This window comes from Artemia franciscana, unplaced genomic scaffold (assembly GCF_032884065.1).
Source record: "Artemia franciscana unplaced genomic scaffold, ASM3288406v1 Scaffold_1013, whole genome shotgun sequence".
NCBI classification, from domain to species: domain Eukaryota; kingdom Metazoa; phylum Arthropoda; class Branchiopoda; order Anostraca; family Artemiidae; genus Artemia; species Artemia franciscana.
In genome coordinates, this window is record NW_027062723.1 from 36,656 (window position 1) to 60,113 (window position 23,458).

Genomic DNA, 23,458 nt, shown 5'->3' on the forward strand with positions numbered 1-23,458 from the left:
GGTTCGAAGCATTTTTTTCTCGTTTTAAGCTTGATTTGTCATATGACTTTATTTCTTCGCGTTTTTGATTTTATTAGTGCTCTTTTCTTTTCATAACAAAAACTTGTCAATCCAAGAATGGAATTCTGTATGTTTGTTGATGATGTTTCTACTCTGTGCATTGTTAAAAGTGAGAATTTGCATGTTGTTTTATCGGCAAGAGCAGTAGTCATTGGGGTAGTACTCTGCGGGGCCCTGCAGCAACTACTCTTTTCTTCCTTATTAGTTTAATATCATGAAGAAGGTTTAATGAAGATTCCCTAAGGCACCCTTGAGGATTAATGAACTCCTGCACAATCGATTTCTCTGGCCTTGAATGTTAGTTGCGCAATGATTTAACCCCAAGGCACTTGGAAGAGTTAGTTGCGCAATGAATGAAACCTAAGCACTTGGAAGGGCAATGAAATCTTGCAGAATCGATTTCTCTGGCCTTGAATGTTAGCTGCGCAATGATTTAACCCTAAGGCACTTGGAAGAGCAATGAAACTCTTGCACAATCGATTTCTCTGGCTTTAAATGATAGATGCGCAATGATTTAACCCTAAGGCACTTGGAAGAGTAATGAGCTCTTGCAGAATCGATTTCTCTGACCTTGAAAGTTAGTTGTGAAATGATTTAACCCTAACTCACTTGGAGGATCAATGAACTCAGAGTACGGGTTATAGCTTGCATAATAATTTCCACGCTTTATTTGCATGTAATAGATACTGAGTTTTATGACTCCTCCCCCCAATGAATTCCACGGGTTTTATGACCTCCCCGAAATCAATTCAGACAGTTTTATGACTACTCCCCTTAACCATAGGAAAAACCCGGCTGTGTAGCTATTGGAGTCAGTGAGCTGTTACTTGCCCAGTTATATAACAACTTTCTCTGGCCTTGAGTGTTAGTTGCGCAATAATTTAGTCCCGAGGCCCGTGAAGTATCAAAAAATTCTTGCGCAAACAATTTCTTCTACTTTGAGTGTTAGTTGCGCAATGGTTTAGCCCTAAGGCAGTTGTAGGAACAATGGACTCCGAGCAAATCCACTAATAACGATTTCCTAAGGTACTCTTGAGAAACAATGAGCCCTGAATAAACCCAGGCAACGCGGTTCTAACGGTGTATTGGAAGACCAATGAACTCTGACCAAACACGGGAATGGCGATTTCCTATGGTGCTTTAGAGGAACAATGAACTCTGAACAAACCCGGATAAGGTGGTCCTTCCTTTCTTGGTGCTACTGAGAAATCGACTGTGAAATAATTTAAGATGATGACTCAGCAGTTTCCGATGATTTTAAAAATATTTGACTGGCGTGGGGTTTGAACTGGAGACTGCGAAAAGGATGAAGGAATGAGGTACTAGTCCACTGAACTAACATGTCGATGCTGATAAATCGTTCTCGGAAATACATTGACAAAACCCTCACATGTCAACTTATCAATTAAACAAAATGAGTAGTATCCTATTAATACGTCCAACCACACCTATAGGCACTACTCTTTTCTTCCTTAGAGGTTTAAGATCACAAAGAAGGTTCAACGGCGATTCCACCCGTGCTTCAATCTACCTAACTACTCATTGATGGCGATAGTTTTTACTATATTTATAGATGAAGACCGGTTTTTTTCTTTTTATCGATCCATTTTTTTAGCTTCTAAGTTGTTCCCGTTAAATTTATGATATATTTGTCTGGTGCAAGAATCGAACATGAGACCCAAGATTTCCTATGGTAAAAGTCAACTGAACCAACAAGTCAATTATATTATTATGTTCACAGAAATACATTCTAAGGAATAGGTTTCATGCGGTTCTATGCCATTGAATTGTATGTGTTTATATATCACATATTTTTCAAACTAATGACGATATACGATAAAAAATATATAGATGCGGGTAAATACTGAACAAACAGTCGTTTGTTCAGAGTTCTTTGTTCCTCAAGAGCGCATTAGGAAATTGCCATTACTGGGATGTTTTCGATCTGCTCCAAAAAATAATTCATCATGTTTTTTTCTTGACATTACACTTATTTCATTTTAGGGATGCCCGAAATATGGCGATAGGGTTTATCAACGGCTAACGTCCTATCATAAGCACTAGCAAGAAGTTACCCCATCGAGGTCAAGTACTATTTTCATGCTTGCATTCTTTTTGAGTGGTATCATCTCTGGAGATCTCACTCTCGCATATCCACCTTCATAAGTGTTGAATTTTTTCGATACTCCAAAGAAATATAATCTCTTACTGTCATGACAATGCACACATACATTTCTAATAGTGTAATCACTAGTACTTGCCTCGTAGTTCAAATAGTTATATTTGTCAGCATTCAATGCTAAAATAACACTATCATGTATACACACCTTCTAGAAATATTCTATCTTCACTTCATTTAAATATGATGTGAGTGTTTACCCTTCCAGTTCACAAATATTATCAAAAACATACAATTAACAAACTGCTGTCAATAATAAACCCCAGAGTGCCACGGAGGCGGGCAAAAAAAAAATGCCATGTTCACCGAAGATTATATGTCATTTTAAGACATGAAAAATTCTGAAGTAAAAATAAAATTATAAATTCAAAACAAAATCTAAGTTAAAAAACCAGTAAAAAAAATAAATGTCAGTAAAAATATTATTTTTCTAATAGAAAAAATCACGAATAACATATATATCATCTTCATTTCGCATTTCAAAGAAATTACAATGTGAATTTCTTTTGTTATAAACATATTTAATGTCATTAAAAAAAGGTTGAAAAATTTCTAAGTTAAAAACACAAATTCTAGGTTAATTTTTTTTTCAGAATAAAAAATAAGATTAGCCTCAATGGCTATGCCAATGAACCCCCCGAAGGCAGTGTTTATACTATTTTTAGTTCTCACATAATTCTTTACCATCACCTGAAGGTCCATTTTCAACAACAATCCAAGGATCGAATTCGAAAGTTCAAGAATGGCTAGCAAGGAGGGTTGTTTTCAAAACTAATGATGATACATGATACACAAATATATATAATTCGGTAAATACTCTTTTTAGTTTTGATTGCTCTTTACCTTACCCTGAAGCTCGATGTTCAAAATAACCCATGGATTGAATTTAAAAGCTCACGAAGGCTAGTAGAGAGGGTTGTTCCTTGAACTAAAGATGATACCACGTCATTCCCTCATTCTCAAGAATCCCAAGTTCAAATCCCACACCAGTCAAATATTTTTGAAATCATCAGAAACTGCAAAGCCATCATCTTAAATCATTACACCGTTGGTTTCGCTATAGAACCAAGAAAGGTAGAACCACCTTGTCCGGGTTTATTCAGAGTTTATTGTTCCTCAAGAGCACCTTAGGAAATCGCTATTACCGGGTTTGATCACATTCCATTGGTCTTCCAGTATGCCATTAGAGCCGCCTTGTCCAGGTTTGTTCAGAATTCAATATTCCTCAAGAGCACCTAAGGAAATCACCATTAGCAGGTTTGCTCGAAGTCTATTGATCTTCCAAGTGCCTTAAGGCTAGACCATTACACAACTAACACTCAGCCAGAGAAATCGTTTGCGCAAGAGTTCATTGATCCTTTAAGTGCCTTAGGACAAAACTATTGAGCAACTAACACTCAATGCCAGAGAAAGTTGTTATGTAATAGAGCAAGTAACAGTTCATCAACTACAATAGTTACACAGCCGAATTTTTTTCATATGGCTAGTGGAAGGAGTCATAAAACCATCTGAATTCATTGCGGGGAGGAGTAATAAAACAAGTAGAATTCATTGCGGGGAGGAGTCATAAGACTCTCAGTTCTATTGCATGCAAATGAAGCGTGAAAGCTGTTACACAACTTAGCTATAACCCGTACTCTGAGTTCATTGATTCTCCCAGTGCCTTAGGGTTAAAATCATTGCAAAACTAACACAAGGACAGAGAAATGAGTTACGTAAGAGTTCATTGCTCTTCCAAGTGCCTTAGGGTTAAATAATTGCACAACAAACATTCAGGGCCAGAGAAATCTATTGTGCAAGAGTCCCTTGCTCTTCCAAGTGCCTTAGGGTGAAATCATTGCGCAACTAACATTCAAGGACAGAGAAATCGATTGTGTGAGAGTTCATTGATCCTTAAGAATACCTTAGGATTAAATCATTGCGCAACTAACTTTCAAGGTCAGTGAAATCCATTGGGCAAGAGTTCATTGCTCTTCCAAGTTCCTTAGGGTTAAATCATTACTCAACTAACATTCAAGGCAAGAGAAACCGATTGTGCGAGAGTTCATTGCTCTTTCAAGTGCCGTAGGGTCCAATCATTGCGCAACTAACATTCAAGGCCAGAGAAACCGATTGTGCGAGAGTTCATTGATCCTTAAGAGGGCCCTATAGAATCACAGTTTAAGAAAATGTTTATGGATAAAAATACCAAAAACAAATATCCATCAGACTTTGAAAGCTTTTCACAAAAAAAGATTTCTTTTCTTTGGGAATGCTTCTAAATGCAATCTGTTTTCTTCGGGAATGCTTCCGCATGAAAATTTATTTCTTGTTTTGAAATTAGAAAGCACGCATAAAAATTAGAATATATAGAAGAAATGCAAATGGTTAACGAGGAAAACCTCCATACAACCATTATAACCGGAAAAACATAAATAAGCGTAAACAATTACCAAACAAAGTGATAACTATGGTTGGCACCCCTTCCACGATCAAAGCCAAATATTTTTGACCCTCTCTAAACTCCCATACTCAGTATCGAGTCAACAAATCGATCGTACCAGACAAAGAAATTAAATTTCTTGATAAGACAGCCATGAATTAGTCCAAATTGGACGAGTCAGTATCAAAGCAAAAGCTGACTTGTGTCTAACCAATTTAGCGCTACATTCAAGATTAGTCTTTTTACAACTCTAAACTTCGCGTTTTATGTTGTGGGATTTTGGAGTTTTGTTTAAGAATCTAAAGCTGATTGGCTGACGTTGTTTCTATGTGGAGTCAGAATGATGCAGCAATTCTGACGTAACAATGTCTCCGTAAGTTTACAGGGAAAACCAAAAAAGAAAACCGTTTGTGTTTTAATAGGGATATATATGCTGTTTTGGTACATATTAATTATACAGAACACACCCAAGAAGTGAAGCAAGGGCAATCATATTAAAATATACCCAAATATGATGAAAATATAAATACTTTAGTAACAGAATTATGGGAGCTACAACAAAAAATTATGGAAAACAGGCCGTTAGTTTCCATAGTTTTGTTACTAAACTATTACAATTTCATCATATTTTGGTATATTTCATTATGATTAACCTAACTTCAATTTTTAAGTGTGTACTAGCTAACAAGAAAGTACCTAAGCTAATTATAGCCGAGTACAAGATAAAAAATACGTTTATTCAGATCAAACAAAGCAAACCTCTTGAGCAGGTTTTGGGTAACTAGCAAGTACCACATTTTTCACAAAATCTAACCAGCAGAAAAATCTATTTGAATTTATCAGTCATCTTAAGAAGAAGCTAACAATGATCATTGGTGTGAATATGAGATTGAGTCAAAGAACTGTGTTATCTACCTAATGGAAAAAAATATTGGGTTTGAACATATCCTTTTTTAAGTCTACCACTTGATCCACCATTCAATACTCTTTTCTAAACATAATAACCACTATAACAGTCTTGGCACCATCAGCAGCGTATTCCTCAGAACGCACTGCCAGTGGTCAGATACTTGGAAGGATGACCAGTGGCTGGAGGTTGACAGAAATTAGCAGTAATAGGCTCCTATTTGTGCCCGCTAGTCCCGCGAAAATGTTATCATTATTATTCCCTATAAACTTGAAACTAATATTTTTAACTCCTTGGGCTGTCAAGACCCCAGTGCAGAAGAAAAAGATGGAAAGTAAATTTGGTTCCCCCACAAGAAGGATAAATTCCATTTTTTGTTAGGGGACAAGCCTCCTGAATCTGAGTAAATTTTTTTTCTGATAAGCTTGAGGTTTCCAAGGTTCATGGTCTGGACTAAAGGACCTCAAATTTTTCATTTGAGGGGAGAGGGCGGTAGGGTGTCCAGAAGCAGGCCATACATCACATTGTCCCTGATAAATTTGCAATTGTAAGCCTCCTTACCAAAAAGAAACTAACATAATTTTAAAGGCATTACCCCCCCCCCCCAAAAAAAAGAAATCCCAAAAAGGACCATCCTATGTTTGTGTTTCCTTTTTCCAAAGTGGCTTGAAATCTTTACATTTAAGTTCTACATGGGTTTAAATGGTGACACACCTACACTTATTTGTGGCAATCATTTTGATTATGACTTGAGTATCCATTTTAATTTATATTTGCTTAGGCAGTCATCTAATTATCCATAGCATAGGGACAGATATAAACCTGTCAAGCCAGGCCAAGAATTACATTTGGTGCCACCAGTTGACAAACCAATTATAGGTATCAGGTTATGGCTATTTTACTTCTTTGAAGAATATAGTTATTTATTGTATATGTATTTAGTTGTTTTACTAACAGTAGCATATTCTTTTATTTATGCAAACCCTTATGGGTGAAGAGCTTTAAGAAAAACTTTGAGATTCATCATAACAATATTTTATTGCTGATAACATTTAAAATAAACACAATCAATTTTATCCTGTAGATTAAAATTTAACTTTAAATGCTTTTATCAAAGCAAATGTCTTTATAGTGTCTTCATATGATAGCTTTGAAGCCATAATGTGTTCTATGTCACATATGAATGAATGAATGTATTTAGTACCCATCAATGGAGAAATAAATTGAGCACAAAAAAAAGAAGCACAAGACACTAATTCATCTGACACAAACAAAACAGATGCCAACTACTGCTGTAAAACATTGGCCCATGGGTGGGTCTTGACAGATGAATTACATTGGTCAATTTGCGACAGAATTGCTTCTTCAGGTTTAGTAACACCATACTGGCGCGTAACATACCTATTTCTTGTCTACAGTGATAAACGCAGCAGAAACTTTGCAAACTTGTAGTACATTGATTATTTGAGTGTAATTTCAGTTTATCTGTAGCAAAATGTAAAAATGCACAAAAAGGGACTGAGATAAAGATAATGAGGAAAAATCATAGCATTGTACACCTGGGCCAAAAGACAACAATCAAACTTCCACTTATTTGCCACTATACAGCTATACATAAAAAAAGATCGCTTCTGAAAATGAGAGAGCAGTAACCATCATGTCTCTAACATTGATTGTCCAATAGGGAGGCGCAGATACACAATATCATCCACAAACTCAACAATAGAACCACCAAGTATGATGCTCTGAGCAGCATCTGATTCTGAGTTAAAAAGCAGCACTTCAGACTTTTCAGCATTAAAATGGAGTCCAATATGGGCATACTTTTGTTGCAACTTAATAAAATTAGCTTCTAGTCCATGTCAAATCAAAGACAAATCAATACCAAACAGAATATAAGTCATAAGTGACTTTGATTGTGACCTTAAAAATACTGTTATTAAATACTGTCAGTGACAAAATAGCACATTGTCTTACCCTTTCTTTACTGAGAGAAGGGAATTTCCACGTGAAGAAAAAGCAAAATCACATAAAAGACTAGTAGTAAACTCGTTAGCTAGTAAAGGGAGCCTAAGTTCCACTTTCAGATTTTCATACATGTCAGCCAGCAGGGCTAGGATGCAGGAATCAGCACTGGTCAAGCCCAAGTCAAATAGAACCTCCTTGTGGAGAAGCAAATGAAATGCACGTCTTACTATCATGAGCAGCTAAAGCAATACTTTCCCAGTGCTTTTCTTCATCAACTAAAGCAGATACCAAAGCAGAAAGGGCATGACCACACCCCAGGAAAGACTGAAAACCAAAATGGTGGCCTAAACTGTACATTCAGTTCTCAATTCATCATCTGTCAAATTCTCAAAAATTTTACAAAATAAAGTTGCAACTGTTATTGGGCAAAAAGACAAACATTCAGAAGGAGGTTTATTCTTCTTTGGGATAGGAGTAAAACATCCAATTGAAAAAGAATCAAGGACAAATCCCAGATTAAATATTATTTGGTAAAGGAGTACTAAGGGTTCCATAAACAGTTCACCACACAACAACAAATGCTGTGCAGGTATCCTATCAAATCCTCTAGACTTTTTTTTTCTTCGGTTTACTAATTGCAATTGGTTATTAACTGATTATTAGAAATAATCCAGCTCTTGGAAATAATCAGTCAAGGACTAGAAGCATGCTCAAAAAATATTGGAGTTTCACTTTGAAACTATTTTGCAGATGTGGAATTGGAACAGAAAATTCTCCTTTTATAATACTCAGCCCATGAGGAAAGTGGTATACAAGATGGTATTCGACTTGGCATATCTTTTACAAGACTGGACCACAACTTATTTGGCCAAGACCAAACTTCTTCCAAACAAGACAAAATAATTGAGCTCCAATAAAGAGAAAGGTACTTTGCCAACTGGCGTTTAGTATAATACAGTTTTTGCAGCCACCCATTGTGTGGTTTATCTGCTTCAATCCAAACTGAAAGCCAAAACTTAGCAGAAAAGCAAGCATTTTGTAAATTATCATTAGTTGACCAGCCAGGCTCTTCAGTTCCACCTTTTATTCACCTAATAGGTACTGCCAATTTTTCTGCAAGAGCTAGGGCATGAGTAAGTTCACTACAATAAATGTTCAGTCTAACTCAAAAATCATACATATTCTTCCTTGAACTCTGCATCAACAAATCAAAATGGACACAAATTTTTGTGAGGAAATCATTACACACATTCTGGAAAAAATCTAGAGATGCCCTATCCCAATCATTAGCATAAAATACAGATTGATTTTTTAGAAGCCAGTTAGAAGAAGGGCCACAATCACCAATCGGAGCACTAAAAGACAAAGGGAAGTGATCTGACATAAAATTGGAATTACTAACAACAACTTTGGCAATAGTTACAGATGATGTAAGAGAAACATGGTCTAAGTTAGATGTACTACCCAAATTATAGACATAAGTAAAACTCTCATTCTTCAGTGCAACTACACAATCATCATTTAACAGTCCAAAAATAATACTTGAGTAATCAGAATCACCAGAAGAATTATGTGGGTTGGTTAGATCAAAAATTGAAGTCACCAGTTGCAATAAAGCATAAACTGTGCTCTTTTATTTTTCACAAACATTTGGATAAACAAGAAGGCACTAATGGCAAAAAGTATTTCAGATTGGTTGTCATGGTAGTTTGTGGGCAGATAAATATCTAGCACAATAAAATTCCAGATTCTGATTGCCAAAAAGTCACTTGGTGAATCAAAAATGGATAAAGGATAAATAGACTTCAGAAAGGTTGCTAGACTACCACAAGGCTGGCCAAAAGACTGAGATCAGTAAGCTGAGACCAAGAATACTTTATGATTGGTTGACAGTTCCAAAAGGCTCAGGCTCAAAGTAGTTGCAAATTGCTCCTGAATACACTTTATGTCACACTTAGATAAAAAGTCCTTGAAAAGCACAGAATGATTTAGCAAATTTTCATTTAAATTCCATGAGACAAACGTATAAGAGATGGAGGATCCTTGGTTTATTTCTTCATTGAACCTTGAGTAGGCAGGTTTAAGACTCATTTTGATTGGGTTAAGCATTGTTTTTTGCCTGATTAGCCAGACATCTTACGCTGTTGTATGTATGGCCTTTTTTGTACAAAATACAGTACACATCTTTTGTGCACTTATTATCCTTTGTGGAGGTGTGGTCAGAAGCACTACAGTAACCAAAAATAGGCACTAATACACAGTTGGCCACTATATGACCAACTTCATAACAGGAAAATAAACTTTTTGGGAGAAATTTGAAATCTTCTGCAGGCAGCTTCTCAAAGCCAACCCAAACTGATACCACAAGAAAATCTTCAAGGTCCTCCCTGGTCCCAAAATATAGCTTAAACACTTTGGAATTCTCAAAGTTGCTGATTTCTATTGTCCTTGATGCCCTTGGAACAAGGGATTCTACATCAGTACAAGTCATGTTAGGAGAAACTTGCTTCAGGATGGCAACAAACAGTTTCTCTTTGAGCATAGCAGTAATCTCAGGCTAACTAGCTTTCATTTTCTCAACAGATGATTTAGATTTGATGTACAATTTCCAGTCCTGTTTCAACTTTCTTAGCTCACTTATTTCCAATGAGTCAAGACAAATTCTGTACACAAACTGCTTACAAGGGTTTAAATAAAACTTAAACCCAAAATGCAATCCATCATTTCATCAGCTCTTAGAAAAGGAATATAATGGAAATACCTAACTATATGTTGATGGATCTTTATTTGAAGAGGGATGTGGAAGTGGTTGCTTTTTAAAAGAGCAAAGCCTATGCATTATGGAAAAACACAAGTCAGGGACTACTATCCCAACAGCTGAAGTAGCTGCTGTCAATTTGGGCTTAGAGACCCTATTGAACCAAAGCAGAGCAATTAATGCATAGTAATATTCTCTGACTTTAAATCTGCTCTCAATACCTTAAGAAACCCTAAGTTTGAAACACTGGACATAGAGCTACATCAAACCAAAGTAAACCTAAACAGCCTTGGAAGATTAGGCTTTGTTATTAAATTTCAATATAGCCTATACCTAGTCATCTAGGTATAGAAAGAAATGAAAAAGCAGACAAGATAGCAAAGTAAGGAGCAAAAAGCCAAATGGAACCAGTGAAAGCTCTAACTAGGCCTATAATGTATAGCCCACAACTAGATTATGAGTAAAAACATTACCTAAATTAAAGCCACCAAATTTATCCCCCTTTCAAACCAGGATACAATCAGTCTGGTTTCATTGTGTGTGTACAAATACAGCTAATTTTTTACAGAGCTTTCAGTTAATTAGGTCTGAAGGGACAGTAATTTGGCCTGAAAGCTTACCTATTGCAATTACCTGATTTACTTCTTTACATATTAGGTAAAATTCTAGTTTACTGACTTTTGACTATCTGGGAAAGGGGTTAGGTTAGGAAAATGAAACTTTCAGGGATGGGTCTACAGGCTAAAGTATATCCCAGGAAGGTATTTTGAAGTACCTACCTCTGCTCCCTCTTTCTCCCTTTAGAGGACCCTGAAGTTCACCTACATGACAGGTCTATTCCTATTGAAATTTTAGCAAAACAACATTTTACCTTAATTTTCAGTTACCAGTTGCTTTTTCTCCGCCTTTAGATCTGAAAATGCAATTCCTGTTATTTGAGTAGAATGTCAAGCCATATCAATGTTTTTTTTTCAAAATTTAGGAAATGTTTTTGTATATCTTTAAACCCTAATAAAATGGAATTGAGCTAAGTTATGAAGCTAAAAACAATTTTGTTGTGCTTAAATTAAGCAGAAGATCTATTTTGCACAGTTTCTCTTTTATAACACGCATGTTTTTAAAGGTCAGGACCCTCTAGAGGGAGGAGTGGAGGTAGATATTTCAGGGAGGGATACAAATATTTTTGCCATCTAGTTGGATAATTTGGCAATCTCTATAGCAATATTTAAATTTGTCAACTAGTTCACAAGGAAATTTGCCCCAGAAAACTATTCCTTTTCTAACTAGTTGACCAGTAATTCCTCCCCAGCAACTCTTTCTTTCTAACTAGCTAGAAACAAACATTTCCACAGAAACACTTCTATTAGCCATCCAGTTGGCAAGTAACTTTTCCCCAGAAAATTTTTTATTAACCAACTAGTTGATGAAAAACTTCTCCCCAGAAAACTATTCCTTTTCCAACTAGTTGACCAGTAATTCCTCCCCAGCAACACTTTCTTTCCAACTAGCTAGAAACAAACATTGCCACAGAAACACTTCTATTATTTTGACCAGTAATTCCTCCCCAGCAACACTTTCTTTCCAACTAGCTAGAAACAAACATTGCCACAGAAACTCTTCTGTTAACCATCTAGTTAGCAAGTTACTTACCTGGTCCCAAAGTGAGATTGAATTTTTCAAAGCTTGGAGGTTTGATCCTCCCATCTGTTTAAAGAAAACAGGTGCATAATTGATGTTTTGATCTTTTCTATCTTGCATTTTATTAGCAAAGGCCTAAATGCTATTTGTTCCTTTATTTATCTGTCTTGTTTCTTTTCTTTATGTAAGGATGTTTTTGTCTCAGTTTTGATACTCTTTTTTTTACAAATGACGGATGTACACCATTTGACTAATGGAAAAAAATAGCATGTAAGCCTATATAAAAAGGTACTATCCAATCTCCCTATAAATACAAATATTTTTGCCATCTAGTTGGATAATTTGGCAATCTCAATAGCAATACTCAAATTTGTCAACTAGTTCACAAGAAAATTTGCCCCAGAAAACTATTCCTTTTCTAACTAGTTGACAAGTAATTTTTCCCCAGAAACACTGTCTTTCCAACTAGCTAGAGACAAACATTGCCACAGAAACACTTTTATTAACCATCTAGTTGGCATGTACCTTTTCCCCAGAAATTTTTTTATTAACCACCTAGCTGATGAAAAACTTTGACCCAAAAAAATATTTCCTTTTCCAACTAGTTGAAAAAAGTTGTTACCCCAGAAACAATTCTGTTAACCATCTAGTTTGCAAACAACAATGCCACAGAAACTCTTCTGTTAACCATCTAGTTGGCAAGTTACTTAACTGGTCCCAAAAGTGAGATTGAATTTTTCAAAGCTTGGAGGTTTATTCCTCCTATCTGTTAAAAGAAACAGATGCATAATTGAAATTTTGATCTTTTCTGTCTTGCATTATATTAGCATAAATGCTATATGTTGCTTTATTCATCGGTCTGTTTCTTTTCTGTATGTAAGAAGGTTTTTGTCTCAGTTTTGATACTCTTTTTTTGACAAATTACCTATACTAGAAGCTCATTTTCAAGATTTTGACCTGCTTCAGGATCTCTGATTCTGAAGGTATGGTTAAAATTCTAGAAGCTATGAGGCTTACTCCTTTAAAAGTTGTAATTGAAACTTTTTCATTATTATCTAACCTTTAGTGGGTCTAAAGGTTTTTTTTGGTGAATTCAATGTTAAATGTCTGGATCACATTTTTTTATAAATTAATAATGGTAAAATATGCAAGATTGTAAAAGTTTTTAGTGACCACAATATATTTTACCCATTACTAAGTGCAGTTCTAAAATCTAGGGGGGTGTTTTTGTTTCTTAGATGGATGTCCCAAAATAGATAAATTCTAATGAAAAAAGACCTAAAGTATTTTTCAAATTCTGGGGGAATTCCCTCTCAATTGATGCCACTGTTGAACCCTAGATCCATCCCTAAAATAATAATTTAGCAAGCTCAACTAATTTTCAAGATAGAGAAAAGACCATCATTTAAAATTTTTACAAGCTTAGTTTAAAGTTCTACCCTTAATAATCAGCTTTGCTATAGGCCTATAATCCCAACAATAATCAAATTTGTCAACTAGTTGACAAAAATAATTTACCCCAGAAAAATATTCACTTTCCAACTAGTTGGCAAGTAATTTCTCCCAGGCCACACTTACTTTCCAACTAGTTGGCAAGTAATTTCTTCCAGACAACATTTTCTTTCCAACTAGCTAGAAACAAACATTGCCCCAGAAACACTTCCATTAACCATCCAGTTGGCAAGTAACTTTTCCCCAGAAAAAATTTTAGTAACCAACTAGTTGATGAAAAACTTCGCCTTACTCGGAAGCCTACTTGGATACAACCTTTTCTGCAGAAAAACAACTTTCCACTTGTAAATTTCCATCTGGTGTAGTTTATTTTCTTTGTTGGTAAGTTACAATAGGTAGCGCTAGGAGTAAGATCCACCTCTGCCGTTTTTCGGTTAAAGAAAAGTCAAACATCCGGCGCCATTAAACTTGTTGAAGAAAAGTTTTCGTATTTCGCGCAAAATACATTCTGCAATAGTCGACATTGAGAAGCCTCTGAATGTAAGGTAAGTACAGTAATTTTTTGAAATGATGTGCTTTTCCTGTTAAGCTAAAATAGCGTGCATTTTGTCGGAAAACGTAGTTGTAAGAGCCCTGAGCCTGTCAAAACCGTAAAGGCTCTTACGACCCCAGAAAACTGTTAAAAAAAACAACCATCTCTCCTCTAAAAAAAAAAAAAAATCCCGGGTAAGGGTCTGCATATTGTTAAATTTCCAGGAAAGTTTTTTTTTTTAATATATCAGACAGTTCGTGGTAACGACCTGCCTCAATAGTAACCGAAACTAAAAAAACGAAATTTCGATACCAATAGTTATATAAAAAAAATGCATATTAATGGTAATTTCAAATATATAAGTTTTATCAGGTTTAGTCTTACCCATCAAAAGTTACGAGCCTGAGAAAATTTGTCTTATTTTAGAAAATAGGAGAAAACCCCCTTAAAAGTCATGGAATCTTCACAAACATCACACCATCAGATTCAGCGTATCAAAGAACCCTACTTTAGAAGTTTCAAATTCCTATCTTTACAAATGTATTCTAGCATTATTAAAAAAAAATAAAAAAAATTTAAACTGGAAGTAAGGAGCAGAATTAAAACTTAAAACGAACAAAAATATGATGTATATAAGGGGGTTTGTGTCCTCTGCAATACCTTGCTCTTTACGCTAAAATATTCTTACTAATTTCATCTATTTATTCTACGGCCTTTGTGATTCGGGGGCTATTCTTAAATAATTGGGACAAAATTCAAGCCTTAGTGTAAAGAGCGAGGTATTGACGAGGGGAAAACCCTCTCATATACGTAATGTATACAAATATAGAAGTTCGTTACGTAAGTTAATGCGCAAGTTACGTATATTTATTACTAATAAAAACGGTTTTAAAACAAGTGAAAAGTTCTAGTTGCATTTTTAAGTTACCGAAAATTGAAGGGCAGCTAGGCCTCGTTCCCCAGCTCTTTTTTTTATCAAAATCGTCCAATCAAAACTATGAGAAAGCCATTTAGCCAAAAAAAAATTAATATGCAAATTTCGTTTTGATTATTCATATGCGAAATGTCAAAATCAAAACATGCATTGATTCAAAAACGTTCAGAAATTAAATTTAAAACAAAAACAAAATTTTTTAACTGCAAGTAAGGAACGACATTAAGACTTAAAACGAACAGGACTTATTCCGTAGATGAAAGGGGTTGTCCCCTCCTAAACGCCCCGTTCTTTACACTAAAGTTTTTTTATTGTTTCAAAAAATAGAGTTGTGAGAAAAGGTCAAACTTTGGAGTAAAGAGCGGGGCGTTTAGGAAGGGACAACTCCTAGCATCTACGGAATAATTTCTGTTTGTTTTAAGTTTTAATGTCACTCCTTACTTGTAGTTAAAAAGAAACTTGTTTTTTTTTTTATTATCTGCAAAGGTAGCAAGGAAAAGCAATATTTTGCTCATTAGCTCCTCTCCTGTTGGATATTAAGCTTTGCAAGACGCAGCTAGATACTTTACAATGTGTCAACTGAAGGACCCGAGAATCTCGGCAAATTCAGATCAAATTTCTCATGAGGCACGATAATTGGATAATTGATGCTGTTTGAAGATTTTTCTTCTGGTTTTTTTAATTGGTATTTTCTAATAGATTTTCTAACTGGTGCTGACTTGTATTTTTATACCTCGACTTTCAGAAATTTACTTTATCACGGCTTCAAGTTTTTTGTTAGATTTCCAACATCATTTTTTGGTAAGTCAGCAAAGTGTGAAATATGAAATTCTTACATTGGAATTTCAAAACAATTGATTGGACTTTCAAAATTGGGTATTGAAAAGTCAACAGAACATGTTATATTAAACTGTTTGGCAGGATTTTGAACATTTATGGTTGAAAATCAAACAAAAGATTGAAGATTATATTCACTTGCTGGATTTGAGACATTTGTTGTTGAAAAGGCAACAAAAAATTGGAGATTACACTCACCTGTTTTATTTTCTTTTTTTTTTAATCCAACCAATCGTTAAAGATCCCAATCATTTGATTGATTTTAAAATTCTGTTGAAAATTCAACAAGAAAATTTGATCTTTTTTAAGCGTTTGAAATTTCAACGCATTTTTTATTTTATTTTTTTTTTTTTACAGTGTGCCCCAACATAGGATGCAATTTGAACTTTCATCTACAAGAAGAGACTGTGCTACAGCTTTCTGCCTGCCCTCTTACCTAATATGTTCGTAACTGCTATACCAGAGGGGTTGAACGGAGAAGTACCATCAGTGCTAGCAGATTCCAGTTTATCTAGTCCTATTCCAGCAAGTTTATTAAGCCCTGAAAGTAAATATACACCAGTGGCAGACATTTTGAATAGTAGGAATGTGGAAAAACATTTTAGTGCTTTAGTTGAGCCTGTGCATGTGCAGACACAGTTCTTGGGTATTGATGTTCCTGATATTGTTTATAGGCTGGATAGTAGCATTCAAGCTGATATTTTTGCGATCTGTGATCAGTGAAGGAAAAACAAAGATAAAAAACAACTGAATATTTTACTATTATCTTGAAGTCGTTTAAAAGAAAAATCTCAATTTTTGAAAAATCAACGGACACTTAGCACTAATCATCCCGTTGATAATTTCCACCCTAGGGTTACCCCGTGCACTGACATTTTCTGTGTGAGAATAACTTCTCATTTAGTATAGCTTTTATTTCAGGTCGAAGCTGTGGAACCATCTCTGAGTCCTACAGCCTCTACCAAGTTGATGTGATGTGAAATGACATTTGTGAAGTAAGTGCCCTCACTTAATCTAGGCGGGTTTGTATTGTGACGATTCTCAGTCTTGAAGACGGGAATGTTTTCTCCTTTTCATTTTTTTTTCTATGCATTGTTGTTTATGTAGAAAGGATTGTTTCGTTCTTTCCAGTGTTTTTTTTGTTTTTGTTTGTATTGCAGTGTTAGTACCATGGCTTTCAGCTTGAAAGTGCCCTGTTTTGCTAAGCCCAGATCAAGTCTGGAAGTACCAAAAGAATTGTTGATCGACTCCGTTCCACCTTCAGAAATAGTAATTGGGGGTGGGAGGGCTTGTGAGGTTTCTGTGGGTCATTTTGGCGGACAAAAAGTAGCCTTAAAAAAATATATAGGAATCCGCGGTAATGCCGAATACGAGTCAGTTATTTTAAAGGAAGCTGCTGCCATTTATAAAACACGCCATGAAAACGTTGTTGGGATTAGGTTTGTCTGTTTGAAGGAGATGACCCTTGGCCTCGAATACTGCGAGAAAGTTTTGACGGATGAAGATGGGAATCCACATTCTTTTAACAATGCCAGGCAAATTCTTGGTTTCCTGTCCGTCTTGAGTAGTGAAGTGAGCAGGGAAATCGCTCCTGTCTTATTTAGTTCAATGGCTTGTCAGGTTTCAGAGGGCTTAAGGTATCTTCACTCGATAAAGATCATCCATGCTGACCTCAAATCGGCTAACGTTTTGGTCACTGAAAAAAGGGGACACGACGACCCTTGGCTCTTTAAATTAGCAGATTTTGGAGAAAGCCGATTATCACTTGTGACATTAGTCGTTACTTCAACTACTCAAGATCAGTCTCAGCAAAATCGGGGTGGGACAATATGTTTTATGAGCCCAGAAAGATGCGACAACAAACGTCCTACCTTTGCTTGTGACCTGTTTTCTTTTGGAATGTTTCTATATGAGCTACATGATTTTACGATCAAGTTTCCCTTCGAAAAGGATGGTTTTCCTGTTGACGTGATAGTCAATAAAATTAGGAGTGGGGTGTTGCCCTGTCATGAAGATATGTCAAGTCTCCTAAAAGAAGTTTTTCTGAAATGTTGCGCGTTTGAGCCGACAGCTCGTCCCACTGTCTTCGAACTTTGCAAAATGTTGACTGAACTTGCCCCTGAAGCTTTCATGCAGCCAGATCGTGCTCTCAATTCCACAATTCAATTTCCAATACTCAATTCCAATAATGATTCCTATCAAGAGAATTTTTCTGTGTCAGATCTACCATTGACCGACCTTAGTCAACCTGTTTCTCACTCCGAATTTTCCAGTTCCGGTCTACCTGACTCTCATCTATTGGTTTCAGAAGTTATGGTGCCTGCTACGGAACCGTCTCAAATGATCTTGGATGCTGTCACTGGCTGTGCACTTCGAAATTTTGGCATCACGCAGCTGAAAGATTTTCAGATTCGTAGTATTACTAACATTCTAAAAAAAGAAGATGCTTTAGTTGTTTCAGGCACTGGAAGTGGAAAGTCGATTTGCTATCAAATTCCATCTGTTATGGAATCAGGTATTACTCTTTTGGTTGTTCCAACCATAGCACTGCGCAAGGATCAAAGTGATTTTTTACTTTCACGTGGTATCGATTCCTTTGTTGTTGGTGAAAAAATTGCTCCTGTCGAATACGACCAACAAGTGACCGCCATTTCAGATTTGTCTGAAAATAAACCTGTGATTTTAGTAGGTTCTCCAGAAAGTTTTATGGGCCGGGAAGGATCGTTAGGGATCGTTCGGAGGCAAAGATCTCTTATAGACAGACGGTTGAAATTTGTAGTCTTTGACGAGTGCCATCTACTCTACGAATGGTGTGGCTTTAGAAGTTCCTTTTTGGAACTGAAGAGCTTGAGAAGTTTTTTCCCTCGCGCAACTTTCCTTGCATTGACAGCAACTCTGCTGCCCAAAGACGAAAAACTGATTAGAGAGGAGTTTCTTCACACCCTTGTGTAGTTCGAATGTCTGTTGATAGGCCAAATGTAAGGCTGGAGATTTCGCATTACAGCCCACCTTCAGGTTTGGAAGGTAGTGTGGATTGGGTTGAAAGTTGGTCTGAAGCTGCCAAGAGGATCATTGGAACAGTTAATGGACAGCTAGCCATAGTATATTTCTCGTATGCGCGGGAGGCCAGTGCTGCATGTTCGGCCATTTCCAGTTTAGGAGTCAAGGCTGCGGCGTTCACTGGAGAATGCTCATCACTGGATAAAAATCACATTCATGCTACAATGAGAAATGGGGAGATTGAAATACTCTGCGCCACTACTGCGTATGGCTGTGGCTTGAATCTTCCAGACGTTTGTTGTGTTGTTCGTTTTGGCTTGCCAAAAAACATGTCGTCTTGGATGCAAGAGCAAGGTAGAGCAGGACGCGACGGAAAACCTGCTAGGGCCGTTATTCTCTTGAATGAAAAGTATGATATTAATCGCTGCGTATTCTGGCTTGACGGATCATCTGATGGAGACAAAAATCAATGTTAACCAACTTTGTGGATGTTCTGAATTACGCCTATTCTGGCTTCTCTGGCCTTTGTCTTCTTAAATTTCAGGTCAAATATTTCGGCGAAAGCTTGCCCCAGGGCGACGCTCAAAACTGCTGCCAGAGTTGTGATGACCAGAGTTTTCAGGATGCTTCCGGTGAAATTCGTAAAGTTGTAGACTGTTTGAAGCTGTTTTATGATAGGGGAATTTCATCCGTTTCGGAAACGCATATAACATCTTTTCTCATGGGCCGGTCGGACAAGTGGCTGCGGGAACATCTGGTTGATGCAGATTACACAGCCTATCCTTTCCATAGTTTCGTTGGTGTTAAAGGCCAGCATGTACTCTCAGGTCTGATTCGTCAAGCGTCGTCGCTAGGTATCGTAACGATTCACTTGCGTGAAATGTTTTTTGGTGGTAGGAGGGAGGTCAGGAAATTTTTTTCGCTTGGAATGTCTTTGCCAGAAGTGGTCAAGCTCCCACCAGTACTGTATTCAAAGAGCGCTTTTTCTGTCTGCACCTCACTCACGCCTTCTAGAAAGCCGAGACCAGGCGTCGTTGACAAAGTTTTGGCAGCACTACTCTCTGGATCTTGGAAAAATGCAACGCTTGGCATGCTCAAATATCCAGGGTATACTGAAAACTCGGGTGTTTCCGAGGTTCTCTTTATTGACGACGTGAAAACAATTTACGATGGAGATGACGACTATGTTTTCCTGATGGGTAATATGCAACTGACTAGGAAGGGAGGCATGCCAAAATTTGAAAAAGTGGTCATGCTTCCGAATGACGAGTCTCAGATTAGCGTTTTAGTCCGTGTCAATGAATGCGCTGGGGTCAAACAGTGTACAGCAGCAGGTTGTGAGTTTTCTCTTCAGAACTGTTTCAGCAGAAACACTTGCCTTGAACATCCAGATGAGCCGCTCAAAAACAAGTGTTGTGGTTGTCGAATAGCTTTCGTTTGTCCTGTCAAAAAGAAAGATCATCGACGGTGGGTCATTTCCTTTAGCAATGATGATGGACGACTCCACTCTCACGCCCGGCCACCAGAAAACCGTCTAGTCTCTAGGGTTCGTTCTGACATTGTAGGGGCTGTAGCACGTGACCCAACATTGACAGTTTCTGAGATTCATAAAGGGGTTGGTGTTGGTTATATTTTGGGCGAAAGGAATTTAGCTGCGGTTAATTTGGACCGCGTCAGAAAGTTTGTTGATGCAGTGCGGAAGGGGCCGGATTCTCTTCCTCGATTTCTTGAAACCTTTAACGAGGCTATGCTTAAGGAAATACCATTGTTTCAAAACGATGACAAACAGATCAACCTTGAAATGCAGCAGGCCACCCTAAAGTACCTACGTTTTTTCTCTTTGGATCAAGGCAATTCTCTTTGTCTTTTAATGTTCGACATTCACATCGATGTCCTGGCAAAAGCTGATTTTTTTATTCCTGATGTTACCTACCCTGGAACGTTCCACCCTTTCAAATATCTGCTGAATGTTGTTGTATATGACAGCGAAATTTTGCAATACGTTACTGTTGCCCGGGTGCTTATGTCTGATTTGCATAGAGGCGCCTATAAGAGTGCTTTTGGAGTTCTCTTTGACGAGGTGAAGAAAAAACATCCAGATTATTGTCCAGTAAACTTGATTGTTATCGCTGATTTCTCTGAGGCACAGAAGCAAGGTCTCAAGTCGGCCGTTGAAAGCCAGTCAACTTTCAATGAAAGTGACGATATACAGCAGAGCTTAATTCGAATACGGGGATGTCGTGTCCACTTTTGGCGATCCGTGAATAAAATATCTCAGAAAATCTGCAGTACTAAGGACGAGGTCTGTGAATTCAAATCTGTTGCTCGGCTGCTCGAATCTGCTCCTAACAAACAACAAGCTGATCTGTGTTTTAGTGTTTTGTCTGGCAAGCCAGACCAAAAGCTTTTGAAGGCCTTTTCTTGTCTCATATCGGCTGCTGCTCTACGATACTGTGACGGATGGAGTCAAGCTGCTAGCTGGGTTTCGTTTTGGTCTAGGGCAAATAACTTAAAGATGATTTGCAAGGCCCTTTCCGAATTCACTGATAGAGAGTGGGACGTCTTGCCTGCGACTACCAATGCCGTCGAGTCCCATAACAGGATATCTAAGCCGAGCTGTAAGACCATAGCTGCAGCTCTTAAATGGTATTATAGGATCGACCGAACATGCGCCGTAAAATATGTTGCTGCAAGACATGGCGTTGGTATAAAATATCCCAGCAAACGCTGCAAGAAACCGGGCAAATTGTCAACTCCATCCGATTGGAGTGAAGAAGTTTCTTCCCAAGACGTTAGTTTTGCTGCTAGTGTTGATGGGGATGAAGAGTTCGTGGGAAGATTTATTATGGTGAACACGGTAGGTGTCAAGGGTAAACACTACGGCAAGCTACTTGCTAAAGTGGTTGAGCGGACGGAAGACGGCTACCGTGCTATGTATCACGACACTCCATCGTATGAAACATACGTGGGTGGTCCCGACGACCCTGATGTTGATTTATTACCTTTGTCGTTTGAGCCTCCTCCTCCGCCGAAACAGAAACGCTAATGAATCGCCTTTTTTTCTGTTTCAACAAGTTTTCAATAGCTTTTTGAAAACATTTTTTTTCTGGTTTTTCACACATGGTGACATAATATAAAATATTAATATATGGCGGTATATTGCTTTGTTTTGTTGTTTTTTTAACATGTTTTTTAAATAGCATTAAGAAAACTGACAGTTAGAATTAGTTGACAAGTAGTAATTGTTATTTCGCGGAGACTCTAAAGGAGAGAAGCGGTTGGGAAAGTGATTAGAAAAATTTTTGTGGACTTTTTTTTAGCTTTTTTCGTTATTTTTGGGCTGAGACCATGGTACATATGCTTATTGTGTTTTCTCGAGGATAGGTAACGTTGTCGGTTGTCTGTTTTGCATTTTCTACGTTTGTCTAGTCGAATGTATCTCTTAGAGGGATTGTTCTTTTCAAATTCTGGTGTGTAGCTAAGAGCTCAGCCATGGTCACCTACAGCTAAAAGTAGACGCTTAGTATTTCTTAAGCTATGTTTTCGCATAGTTCAAATTTTGCAACCAAACAAGAATTTATCATTCGCATCCAAAAAATGGCGTATTCGATCTGGCAATTTTTCACCGAGATTGAGTTGAAATACTTCAACACAGTCCGGATATTTAGGCACAAAATTGTCAGAATTTAATTGTAAAAAAGTATTAAGATGCTTGCTATTCACCACAATTCATAGTTTTCCTTCCTACACAACTAAAGTTCTGCTGGTTATAAGCTGCATCCTAAGTATAGCCATTCCTTGTACAGGGTTTTTAAGTTTGTCTGAAAATTTGCATACGTATTTCGCATCTGTGGAAACACGGATGCGAAATACACTACACGGGATTCGGTACAATGTTTTTGCTGGACCCTTTGGAAACATAGCTTTAAGTCAACAGACCAAATTTGCTAGTTCAAATTTTTTTGTCAAATCTTTATTTTGTTCACCGCTATTGCAATATCAATATTTTTTTGAGTAATTTTTTTCCAATTAATTGGAAGACACTTTTTTTTACAAAGCTTTATTTTGTTCACCGCTATTGCCTTATCAGTATTTGTTTTCAGTAAATTTTTTTATTCAAATTAATTTTGTTATTTCTAGCTTGAAGTTTTTATTTTTTTTTCTCTCTTCCTACTTGCAGTTTATGCTCCTATTTTTATCCTAGTTTTTAGAAGAACAGTTGGTCTTTTAGTGTCAGCTAGACTTCACTTAATTACAAGACTAGCTGGCCTGTAAGTGGTCTTACTGTCAGTTTGCACAGAAAGCCGCTAATTAAACGCTTGTTTATGATGGATCATTATCACTTAATTTAGCTGCATCTGGGGATATGTTCCAATGGTTCTCAAGCATGGCTAAGGAAGCAAAAACCTTGAAGCAATGGAAACACAAAGACACTTCTGTCATTGTTTTCATCATTTCTTTTTCTTAACATCAGTTATTTTCAAAATGATTAAAAATGGTCTCATAAAGCTGTGAAATTCTTTTTCTTTGATTTTTCTTGTTTTGTGACTGTTTCGTTTTTAACTTTGATTTTGTGATCAATAATCGCACAATCAATAAAAGAGATTAAATTTTACATAGTACTTTAAGTTTTAGTTAGGATTCGAGTCAGGGCTAAAAATTAAAAGAAGTTAAGCTAGTTTTCGTTTCGCCAGAAGAAGACAAGAACTGGCTAGCTACTGGACAGCCCAGAAGTAGTGTGGTTCCGAAAGTTCAGGATGCAGCCTTAACT

At 36.9% G+C, this 23,458-nt stretch overlaps 1 protein-coding gene and 1 long non-coding RNA gene across 9 annotated transcripts in view; one reads left to right on the forward strand and one right to left on the reverse strand.

The window, feature by feature from the left end:
* LOC136042283 (uncharacterized) overlaps window positions 1-23,458 on the reverse strand; it is a 38,013-nt gene that overhangs the window by 3,757 nt on the left and 10,798 nt on the right. The window contains exons 1-2 of one of the 8 annotated variants that reach the window (XR_010621232.1): window positions 13,700-13,714; window positions 11,166-11,207 (exon numbers count right to left, since the gene is read on the reverse strand). The exons of 4 other annotated variants lie outside the window; for them this stretch is intronic. This is a non-coding gene — a long non-coding RNA (uncharacterized LOC136042283). 3 more of the 8 variants (XR_010621234.1, XR_010621227.1, XR_010621233.1) reach the window with 3 other exon arrangements.
* LOC136042281 (uncharacterized) lies at window positions 16,297-23,282 on the forward strand. Its single transcript, XM_065727235.1, has 2 exons — window positions 16,297-22,322; window positions 22,828-23,282. The coding sequence occupies exon 1, from the start codon at window positions 19,157-19,159 to the stop codon at window positions 21,731-21,733; it is 2,577 nt and encodes an 858-aa protein (XP_065583307.1). The 5' UTR covers window positions 16,297-19,156; the 3' UTR covers window positions 21,734-22,322; window positions 22,828-23,282.

Bases quoted from the DNA above. Each gene is read 5' to 3' on its own strand.
- LOC136042281 (XM_065727235.1), top strand. From the start codon at position 19,157: ATGTTAACCAACTTTGTGGATGTTCTGAATTACGCCTATTCTGGCTTC.